The sequence below is a fragment of the Equus asinus genome, chromosome 8 (genome assembly GCF_041296235.1).
Source record: "Equus asinus isolate D_3611 breed Donkey chromosome 8, EquAss-T2T_v2, whole genome shotgun sequence".
Taxonomy (NCBI): domain Eukaryota; kingdom Metazoa; phylum Chordata; class Mammalia; order Perissodactyla; family Equidae; genus Equus; species Equus asinus.
Window position 1 is genome coordinate 87,872,244 of NC_091797.1, and position 12,131 is coordinate 87,884,374.

Sequence of the window (12,131 nt, forward strand, 5' to 3'; positions counted from 1 at the left end):
TATATCACCATTTTACATATGGGAAAACTGAGGCTCTGGGGAAGTTAAGCATATTTGTAATCGGATCTGGGACAAGAATCCAGGTCTGACCCCGGCCCAGCCTGCGAGATTACTTATGGCTCAGTTTTCTGAAATAATCAATACTTTGCCTTGGGACAACAGTGTTATTTCACACATTAATTTAAAATTCTACTTCACAGTACTCCCTTAAGAGAGTAAATCAGATTCAAACACACACACACCTGCATTTTAAAGGCTCGGAAAATAATTACCAGGAGTAAACAGCATGTGAGATTATAATTTTAATTGACATTTTGCTCAAAAGCAACAGACAGTGAACATGTAAATGGCTCAATGTTAGGTTACAAACAAACTCCTGAAACAGTTACAGTATCCCACGTCGGTTATTTCACATTAAATACAGGCTGTTAAAAAAAATCAGTGCTGTGCTTGAATGGAGCACAAGACAAGCATTTCAATTTAATAACAAAGTTACACCTAGCACCTTTAAAATAAAATAAATACTGGTAACCACTTTGTAAGTACGGAAAAAGTATTTCAACAATCCAGTTCACCAAGAGTGCAAACTAACAGCAGCATTTTCAAAATTGAAACTAAATTTGTGTAAACACGCGTCCACCCGCCGCTCTGCCTTGTACCATGAGCACGCACTCCTGCGAGCACTCCACACCCAGGGCTGAAAACAGCTCCTGCTGAGCCTCCGGTTCCACACCTGAAAAGCTGCCACAAGTTTGAGGCCATGGGCTGGAAAGACTCGAGTGCAGTACAAGGGAGATCAACGTGTCGGAGCAGTTCTCTTCCAGATGGCCCAACTAGTAACAATTCCGGCCCAAGGGTGCCGTGATCACACACCTGCCTGAGGTGGCCGTGACTTCAGTGGGGCATCTGAGTGCCCAGCTCGGTGCAGCATGAGGAGGGATGGCTGAGGTTCCCCACAGCTGCCACTGCTTTGCACACTGAGCATTCTGGGCCAACTCAGTTTAACTAAAAACATGTGTGATTTTTAACCCACTGTGACCAAATGGTTCTTAAATAGGGCATGTCTACATGTTAACTCTTCCTCTTACTAATATTTTCCAACATTAATGATTAGTCCTTTCCAGTGCGGTTTCTACGCCACTCACAGTTACAATGCTTTCTTTCTCGCGAGCGCTCCATCTTTACACTGAACTCTAGAGCTTCAGGTCTTCCTTTTAACAAGTACAGCCAGATATCAAAAGAAACACTGAGAAGCAGACGCACTGGCCAGTAAGACGCATTACAGTGTTAGGAAAAAATAAAATAACTGCTGGATGCTTTTTCTACACCATTTAGCATTTACCAGCTGTCCAGACCTAAGGTCATTTCCAAGCAGGAAAGTTCTGATTCCAACTTCTCTGCTGACCCGTGTGAGAGACAACTTATTCTGTTCCCAAATACTCATGGAAGAACTTGCTTGCTCAGCTGTCACCGACGCCGAATGGGCTTGTAGACACAAAATGCCATAAGGATCATGGTCACCAGCAGGATGCTGAAAACGGTTCCCATCAACACTGCAAAAGGAAAACAGGTTACCTCCCAACGGCAGCTCCAGGCTCTGTGAGTCATGCACTCATTGACGATGATTTACCAATGCCATTCAGTGCCAGGCACCAGGTGGAGGGGAAACAGCCATGACAGACACTCTGGATGTGTCCATGTATGTGGGGGAGGGAACATAAATAAACAAGAGCATTTCACATAGGCTGACATGCCGTGAAGAAAACCGTAATGTTATAGTGATGGGGGAGGACACATCTGAGGAGGTGACACACAAGCCAAGACATTAATGAAAGGAAAGAGCCGGCCGTGTGAGGATCTGCAGGGAGAGCACCTGGATCGGCAAAGGAAAGCCCTTGAGGCCAGAACTAGCCCAGAAAGCTAACGAACAGAAAGGAGGCAGGCAGGGCTGAGGAGGAAGGAGCGATGGAAGAAAGGCAGAGAGGAAGGAAATGAAGCCAGAGACAAGGCTGGAGCCAGTTCATGCAGGGCCTTGCAGACCACGAAGGAAAGCTGGATTTTATTGTTTAAAGAGACGGTTGTAGACAGAGTGACATGATCTGATTTAGGCAAAAAAGATCCCTCTGGCTACTTTGTGGGGAGCCATCCTATTCTGGGGAACAGGAATAGAAGCAGGGGGCCTAACCGTTTTTAAAGCCATTCATAAAAACTGGAGATTCAATAAGGAATAACACAGTTGAGTCCCTAGATGAGCCCTGACACAGGCCTTCTGGTCAAAGAAGCAATTAACTAACTTCACAAACCTATAACGTTTTTGAGAGTAAATGTCACATCTAAGGTTTCCCAAGTGCTCCGGTGAGAAATGGGACCTCCCACCGATCGCTCAAGGTGATCCTGGGACACGACTGGAGGACGCATCCGGGCTTTAAACGACCGGAACCGGACTGTGCGGCGAAGTCAGCGACCTCGGAGGAGCTCAAACTGATGCTACGTTTAACAAGCGAATGTGCGTTTAGGCGTCTGTGTGTGGGCCCAACCCAGGTTCCAGCTGGGGCCTGACTCGAGCCGGGCAGCTCAGGCCGCCCGTCCCGGCCTTCGGAGAGGGGCCGCCCCGCCCCGCGCCCCCCGCCGTCCGCCCCCGGCCCCGCCGCCCGCCAGCCCGCGCCGCTCACCCAGGTTCTGCCCACGCAGCACTGCGTACGGCCGGCTCCGCTCCGGCGGATCCACGGGGCTCGGGGCGCCCGCCTGCCCCGCCAGGAGGCTGCACAGCCCAACGGACAACCACCACCACACAGGACGCAGCATCTCCCCCGGTGGCAGCGGCGGAGAGCCCACTTCCGCCGGAAGCCCCGCCCCTGTGTCTCCCCGTCGCACGGTTCTCCGTCGCTGCCTCCGCTCACCCGGCGCGTGTCGTCGCCAGGGTAACCTACGCCCCGGCCGGAGTGCCCCGCCTTGGTTCCTGCAGCATTAACGTTCCTCCAGGCCCAGCGTTTCCGCCCGGGCCAATTTTCAGCGGGATCACCGTTCCGTCCGGGCCAATGTCCACCTGGATCACCGTTCCGCCATGACAAACGTTCCTGTTCTTTCAACTGCAGGCAGGCTTCCTTCCATAGATGTCCATTTTGGACCTATTAAAGGGTTTTTTTTGTTTGTTTTTAACGAATTCGTGTGTTTTTTTTATTAAATCTTCACCACGGGCCTGAGAAATAGACTCTGTATTCTCATTTTACAAATGCCACCCTCTCAGGGAGCCCTTACCAGGACAGCCTTTTCTAAAGTGGCAACTCTCCCCCTCCCTCAATATCAATACACCCTCCCTACCCTTGTCTCTTCTTTCATCCCTCAGCTCTCCTAACGCATCACCGCTTATACGTTTAACGCGCGTTTCGTTATTTTCTGAGCGCCTGCTATCCTCCCTAGAATGTAAGGTCCACGAGGGCGGCAATTTTGTTGTTGCTCACTGCTCTGTCCCAAAGCCTGGAAGCGTAGCGTATTATGTTCAATGAATGTTTGCTGAATAAATGAGGAAATTGAACTTAGTTAAGTGTTTGGCCCAATGCTACACATAGGAAGTGGCAGAGCTAGAATTTGACCCAGGTATAGTTCTGAATCTGAGGGCTTTACCAACTCACACGCTGCCTCCCCTTCTTTCTTAAGGCTTAATTTGTAGTGAGGTGGGTAATACCTACTTCACAATGGATGTGTGATGCAAAGAGGAAGTGGAGAAGCATTCTGTCAACTCTAAATGGTTACACCCAAACTCCTGAGATCCCAAAGGGGAGTGTCTTTATTTATTCAAAAAGTATTAATTGCCTGTCACTCCCCTGCCCTCATATAACTTCCAGTCTAGTCAGGGAGACAGATATTCAATAAACAATCACACAAGTATAATTCAAAATTGTGATAGATGCCATAAAGAGAAATAATAATAAAAACAGGATGCTGAGTTTAGGCACCAGGGACACATATTCCCAACAGCCTGGGAGATTTCCTTTGTAGAGATCTGCCCTGGGAATGGGTGGAATGCAGGGCATGCAACAAACCTCTGCCTGAAAGAAGGAAGGAGAAAGCTTCCCTCTAAACAAGATCAGACCCCTGACTCATTAACTTCTCCTGGAGGTTTTTTCCTGGTGGGTCAATCAGTCCACCCTAGTATCTGTGAGTTCCTGATGTCTTTAGAAGTAAACAGAGGTAGTAGAGCATAGTGACTAGGCTTCCGATGTCCGTCTTCTTGCCCACTAGATCACTTCTCTGGGCCTCAATGTTTCCATCTATAAAATGGGGATGATGGTAGGAGAATTGACTTCTGAGTTTTTGGAGGATTGAATGAAATAATGCATGTAATCAACATCATACATTGTAAGTGATTGAGATGTTATGAATATTATTCTGGAAAATATGTCTTGGAAAAGTGGGTTTGTAATGGACATCATTTAACTATTTCCCATTTAAACTTCCTTCAATAAAAGGATGAGCAAAAGAAACAAAAGGAGAATACGCAATTGTTTAAAGAGTATGTGCTGTGTGTAATGACACTCCAGGCTCTTTGACCTTCTTTCTGTTCCTGCTTCAGAATTTTTCCTGTTCCCTTTGCCCGCAATGCTTTTCCCTGAGATTTGTACCTGGAAGACATATGCACACCATTGAGGCCTCAGTCAGAATGTCCATTCCTCAGAGCACCCTACACCATCCCCCGATGCACACTCCACAATCACTTGTCTTCACAGCCCTTGTCTTCCCTTCTTTATAGTTCTCATCACAATCTTAAGTTATTTTGTTCTCTCATTTTTGCCCATTGTTGTCGGTGTCCCACTAAACTGTGAACTCAGTGAAGGCAGAACAATGTCTGGTTCACCACTCTGTCCTTGGTGCCTGGAACAGTGCCTGAAACAGAATAGTGTCGTCAGATATGTATCAAGTGGATGTGGAGCAATAATGTTGAGTAAGTGGCAGAGAGACATGTTTGTCAAAAAAGGTGGGAGGAGGGGAAAAAAATAAAAATGTGGAAAATTGCCTGTTTTCTCTGCTTAATAACTTCACGTTTGCACAGTCCTAAAACAGTAGACCACTCAGAATTAATAGTATAATTTCTATCTCCAAATTCTCACAACCCTTGACCTTTTGATGCTTGGCTCATTGTACTTTGCATTCTGGTGATTTCTGAATATCTCTTATCTCTCTAACTGGAGGAGGGTTGTGTCCATGTTGGGGGTGACTCAGGCAAGAGAGATAACTGTAGCCTTAGGAGCATTGATGAAACCAAGGGTGACAGGAAAAGATATGGGAGACATTCTGAGCAAGAAGTGAGCACCAGAAGAATCCTTGGAGATGTTGGAGAAGGCTCCGGACATCCCACGGTGATGACAGAGTGGGCACTCACTGCCTCTGCCTGTCCAGGATATGTTCCTCCTTCCAGGTATAGCAGGTGACCTGTGGGCAAGTGCCCGCCCCTCCCTCCCTCCGAGCCTTTGGAGTAACTGACTTCATGCCTAGCTCCATGAGTGGGCGCGTGATTCAGACACAGCCAGCCAGACACAGCCTCTGGCTACAGTGATGGTTAAGAACCCTGAGCGTGTGACTCTGAGCTGAACCGATGAGACTTATATCCAAACCTTTTACTCAAGGAAGATGCTTTTTTTTTTTGTCTTGAGTTGTTAAAGGCCACTTTTGCCATCTCTTGGGAGAATGAAGCCAACACAGAAGACAGGAGGTCTGAGAGGATGGGAGAGATGGAAATGGTGCAAAGTTTGATGACACTGAATTCCTCAGATTCCTGGGCTAGACTTTGCAGTGAAAGTCAATTTCCTTTTTTGCTTTAACTTATTTGTTGAGTCAGGTGGTGGTGATTTTTTACTCAAAAGGATTCTGACATGGTGGACCTGGAGAAACCTGAGTTGAACAAGAAGTACCTGGCTACTTTAGCAACAGGGAAAGGCTGTCTCAATTGTTGACCTGTCCTTCACCTGAAGTAAGACACAACCATCTTCACCTCCGTCTCACGTGCTTAGTTCATCTCAGTGCACCTCGACATGAGACATGAGTTCCACGTATGGCCTTCATGTACTTTTAGACAATTTTTCTTACTTGGGCATTTGAGATTACATTTTCAAAATGTTAAAACCCCAGCAGAAATAGAGTGTCAAATGAGGATAGGAGACTGGCTTCCAAAAAAGTTATGTATTTAAAGTACAGCTGTGAAATGTGTATTTTCGCGTACAGTTACAGCGGAGAAGCAGCTGGCCCCTCCTGTACCATTTGCCCCCTCTGTTGTGAATTGAGGTTGCCTTTTTTACTTCCCTCAAACGGAATCATGTTTATGCTCTTGTGTCCTCGGTCAGGGTGAAATTTTGTTTCATCAGCATTCTAATTTTAAGACCATCAACTTGGCAACTTTTGCCCTCCATCGAGTTGGGTACATCTACTTTGAACACTTCTAAAGTTACACTTTTGTTTTGTTTGTTTAATGACACCAAGTCACAATTCTGTTCCAGAGAATTGTGTCCCTGGTCAGGGAGTTTTCTGTGTAAATGAACCTTCTCTTTTGCATTGACGACCTTTCAAAGTTTGTGTTAAGACTCAGGAACTAGCTCCTACAAATAGACCATGTGGAATCTGTCACTAAACACTTATTTTCAATCAACCAGGAAAGAAATGTGAATTCACTTGTCCCATTCCCTTTGTTTCACAATTTGTGTGGAAAGGCTCTTGCCCATGGAGAGGGTAGGGTGGGGAAAAGGATATTTGAAGAAACTACCCTGATATTTGCATTTGCTGGGTGTTCAGTATTTCCTCAGGGGCCGTGACAGGTACTTATCTTTGCCTCAAGACTATGATGTATTGACTCTTCCACTGAACTGGTGACTGAAGGACACGTCTACTTGGGAGTTGAAGGAGTTAAACGAGACATTTGCGATGCAACAGAATTAGCCAGCAATTGCCTCACCCCTGGATTAAGTGACTTGAAGCCACAGTTTTTCTCTGCACATTCTAGGGTCCGGAAAGCTGCCAAGACTCCATCTTTCTCCTCACCACATGCTTCTAACTTTCCTTTTGGAAAATCTTTTTGCTTTTCTCTCCCTCTACCCTGAGCTGCTCCAAGCAAAAGTAGATTAAGGTGGCTACAAGCATGGAATCTAGAGCCAAAATGCTTGAATTCAAGTTCTCACTTTGCGTCTGTCTAGCTGTGTGATTTAACGTCTATCCATTTTCTGTAAAATGGCTATGATAACAGAGTGTGTCTTGTAGCATTGTTGGGAGGGTTAAATGAGATGATGCTCACGCATGGTAAGTGTTTACCAGCCTTGAAATTCATTGCTGTGCTGGCTGTATGCTTATCCTCCATCAAGAGTGTGAGGTTTGTAGTAAGTATGTGAATTTGTGTCTACATCTATTAGTTTGTGTACGAGAACAAAGACTAAAGGTGCCATCTGTCTCATGTCTACAGTATTAGGCTTGATGCAACTCCTTCAGGAGTCTAGTAATTTGTAAGAGTTAGTCCAAAGAGTTTGGCAGTTTCTTACAAAGGCAAACATAGTCTTACTATGTGATCCAGCAATCATGTTGGTTTCCTTGTCAAACATTACTTTCCCCTATATGGACGGGTTTATTTCTGGGCTCTTGATTCTGTTTTATTAGTCTCTGTGTCTGTTTTTATGCCAGTATCACACTGTTCTGATTACTACAGCTTTGGAAGGTAGTTTGAAATCAGAAAGTGTGATGCTTCGAGCTCTGTTCTTTCTCAAAATTGCTTTGGCTATTTGGGGTCTTTTGTGGTTCCATATGTATTTTAGGATTGTTTTTGCTATGTCTGTGAAAAATACCCTTGGAATTTTGATAGGGACTACATTCATTCTATAAGTGGCTTTGGGTAATATGGACATTTTAATAATATTAACTTTTCTGATCTGTGAACACTGGATATCTTTCCATTTATTTGCATCCTCCTAAATTTCTTTCATCAATGTCTTATAGTTTTTGGTATACAAATCTTTTATTTTCTTCGTCATATTTCTAAGTATTAAGTTGTTGGGTTTTTTTAAACAATGAAACCAAACTATCTTTTAATTATATCACATTTCTTTTGTTGAGGAAGATTGGCCCTGAGCTAACATCTGTCGGCAATCTTCCTCTTTTTTTTTCCTCCCCAAAGCCCCCAGTACAAAGATGTGTAATCTAGTTGTAGGTGCTTCTAGTTCTTCTATGTGGGACGCCACCTCAGCATGGCTTGATGAGTAGCGCTAGGTCCACACCCAGGATCCAAACCAGGAACCCCAGGCTGCTGAAGCAGAGCACATGAACTTAACCATTCGGCCATGGGGTCAGCCTCGGTATTATGTTATTTTTGATGCTATTGTAAATGAGATTGTCTTCTTTATTTCTTTTTCAGATCATTCTAGTTATACAGTTAGTTATACAGTTAGTTATATAGATTAGTTAGTTATAGTTATTAGTTAGTTATGTATAGTTATTAGTTAGTTAGTTATACAGTTAGTGTATAGAAATGAAACTGATATTTATATATTTATTTTGTATCCTTCAACGTTACTGAATTCTTTTAATAGTAATAACAGTTTTTTGGTGGACTCTTTAGGATTTTCTATATACAAAATCTTATCATCAGCAAACAGAGACAGTTTTACTTCTTTATCAATTTGGATGCCTTCTATTTCTTTTTTCCTGTTTAATTGCTCTGGCTTTAACTTCTAGTACTATGTTGAAAAGCAGTGGTGAGAGTGGGTGCCCTTGTCTTGTTCCTGATCTTAGAGGGAAAGCTTTCAACCTTTCACTGTGGAGGATGATGTTAGCTGAGGGCTTGTCATATATGCCCTTTATTATGTCGAGGTCATGGTCACGAAAATTTATCCCTGTTTTCTTCTAAGAGAAATAAAGAAAACCATTCCATTTACAACAGCATCAAAGAAATTCTTAGGGGTAAATTTAACCAAGGAGGTAAAAGATCTGTACACTGAAAATTACAAGATAGGCATGAAAGAAATTGAAAAAGACGTAAATAAATGGAAAGATATCCCAAGGCCACATATTGGAAGAATTAATATTGTTAAAATGTCCATACTGCCCAAAGCCACTATAGATTCAGTGTAATCTCTAATGAAATTCCAATAGCATTTTCCCACAGAAATAGAAAAAAAAATGCTAAAATTTGTATGGAACCATAAAAGACTCCAAATAGTCAAAGCGACCCTGAGACAGAAGAATGAAGCTGGAGGCATCTCACTTCCTGATTTCAAACGATACCATAAAGCTGTAGTAAACAAAACAGTATAGGACTGGCATAAAAATAAACATATAGATAGAGCAACGGAATCAAGTGCTGTAATCTCTTCTAAAAGAGGCTAAAGCCTTGTCACAGCAGATAGAACCATGTCAGATTGTAATAGGTCAAAGTTCATAAAATAATGAAGGCTGTGGTTGAAATCTGGATGACCTAGTTCTGTAAGAATTTTGGGGGTCTTCTGAGGGATATGGTGTTTTTTTTTTTTTTCTGAGGATGAGGATATACATCTCCTCTTAGTAATGTGAGTCACCCGTAAAGCAGGGTCATGGCTCTCCTTTAGGTCAGATGGAAACTTAGAAGGGTGGAAGTTCTCTGAGATGGATGGATAATCCACCGCACTCCTCTTTTCTATACCACAAATCATAGAAGCCTCTGTGAGTTCAGTGCGCTCTGGCATATGAAAACGCACTCAACATCACTAGTGATCAGTAAAACGCATATGAAAACCTCAACGTCTCACTCCTACACCCACCAGAATGGACATGGTCCCAGGGTTAACAAAACCAAGGGTTGGTGAGGATGTGGAGGAACTGGAACTCTCTCGTGTTGCTGGGGGAATATACATGGTTTCAGCCACTTTGGTGAGTGGCTTTCCAGTGTGTGTTACAGTTATCTGTACTCATGACACAGCAATCCCACCCCTGCCACATGCATCCAAGACACATGACTGAGACATGCTTATGCCCACCTGGAGGCCTATACAGAATCGTTCATTGCCCATCATTCCAAGTAACCACCATGGGAAATGACACAGTGTACGTAAAATGTAGAGGAAGTAAGCTTATTGTGCCATATATTTTCAATGTTATATACTGAGACAGCAATGCAAAATAGACTTTTCCTTCTCACAGCAACATAGGTGAATTCAAATAATATTCAGACATAATATTCAGCCAGATACAAAGGAGTTGTTCATACTGTCTGTTTCCATTTATTTAATGTTGAAAACAGAGAAATCTAAAACATAGTAATCTTGGTTAGAATGGTGGGTGGGTACCTATTGAGAGTTGCTGATTGGGAAGCAGAAAAAACAATGCTGCTAGGTGTTTCTGAAATTCTATATATTGATTTGGATGTTGGCAATACACATGTTTATAAGAAGCCATAAAGCTGTATACTTAATGTCTGTGCGCTGTGTAATATGTAAAGCAGCCATCAAATAAAAAACAAGAAATACCAAGAAGATTTTTCTCACAAAGCAAACTTCTGGCCCTGGTGTCTTCCTTTGAATTCTTCCGAATATTTAAGATAGAAATAGTGCCAATCTTGAACACACTTTTCCAGAGAACAGATACAGAGGGAACACACCCACAGCGCTTTCATCAGATCAGGAGAATCTTTTGTTTTTCTTTAGTTGAGGCAACACTGGTTTATAAGATAAATTTCAGGTGTGCATCATTGTATTTTGACTTTTGTACAGCCTGCATCGCGTTCCCCACCAAAAGTCTAGTTGCCATCCTTCACCACACACTTGTGCCCCTTTACCCCTTTGGCGCTCCCTCAGCCTCCTTTCCCTCGGGTAATCACCAATCTGTTCCCCATATCTATGTGTTTGTTTATCTTCCACATATGGGTCAAATCATAGGGTAATTGTCTTTCTCTGTCTGACTTATTTTGCTTAGCATCATACCCTCAGGGTCCATCCATGGTGTTGCAAGTGGGAAAATGTCATCTCTTTATGGCTGAGTAGTATTCCATTGTATATACAATCATGAGCTGCATTACAACGTTTCAGTCAACAATGGACCGCATATACGACGGTGGTCCCATGGGATTACCATACAGCCTAGGTGTGTAGTAGGCTACACCATCTAGGTTTGCGTAAGCACATTCTGTGATGTTTGCACAATGAAATCGCCTAATAACTCATTTCTCAGAATGTATCCCTATGGTTAAGCAATGCGTGACTGTATATACCACATCTTGTTTAGCCATTCATCCATTGATGGGCCACTTAGGTTGCTTCCAAGTCTTGGCTATTGTGAATAATGCTGCGATGAACATAGAGGTGCATATATCTTCTCAAATTAGTGTTTTCATGTTCTTCAGATAAATATCCAGGAGTGGAATATATGATATTTCTATTTTTAATTTTTTGAGGAATCTCCATACTGTTTTCCATAGTGGCTGCACCCATTTACATTCCCACCAGCAGTGTATGAGGGTTCCCTTTTCTCCACATCCTCTCCAACACTTGTTATTTCTTGTCTTTTTAATAACAGCCATTCAGATCAGGAGACTCTTGATACCACTCCAGCATAGACATTACAGGAAAAGAAGATTACAGGTCAGCTCTCCTGAATGTAGATGTCAAAATCCGAAACCAAACATTAGCAATCTAAATCCAGAGATTTAGAAAGGAACTAAACTGAGATTTCATGATAGGAATTCCATGGGTTGATGTGGACAAGATCACTGGGTGTCTGGGTGCTGCCGGGGAGAGTGGTAACAAGGGACAAGACCATTGAGTTAATGGAATGAACATTTGGCAACTGAAGGGAGGAGGGACTGGTGATCCTCAGGGAGGGTCCTGGGGTGAGGTGTCCAGGCTGTGACCATGGAGGGGTCCCTCTAAGAGGAGATGGGACTCCGTCCCCTGCCACTGAAGGATCTAGGAATGGGTGAGGAGTTTGTTGAGTAGAGACTGGATTTTGGTGAGGAAGGAATGAGCAGGGAAGGTGCAGCCACTGCCCATTCTCAGCCAGGCATTAGTCCAGGCTGCTCAGACAGGTGCACAGATCAATAGTCAGTCAGCCATTGAGGGTCACAGACTTAATTCATTAAACCACCAAAGCACCAACCCAGATGGCCACTTTCCCAGTTAATTCATATTAAC

General features: G+C 43.5%; 1 protein-coding gene across 1 annotated transcript; it reads right to left on the bottom strand.

Annotated features, from left to right (window-relative positions):
* Window positions 1-289: 289 nt before the first annotated feature.
* Window positions 290-2,939, bottom strand: C8H12orf76 (chromosome 8 C12orf76 homolog). The gene is made up of 2 exons (XM_014867753.3): window positions 2,673-2,939; window positions 290-1,553 (listed from the first exon to the last, which is right to left on the bottom strand). The coding sequence occupies exons 1-2, from the start codon at window positions 2,803-2,805 to the stop codon at window positions 1,468-1,470; spliced, it is 219 nt and encodes a 72-aa protein (XP_014723239.2). The 5' UTR covers window positions 2,806-2,939; the 3' UTR covers window positions 290-1,467.
* Window positions 2,940-12,131: the final 9,192 nt, after the last annotated feature.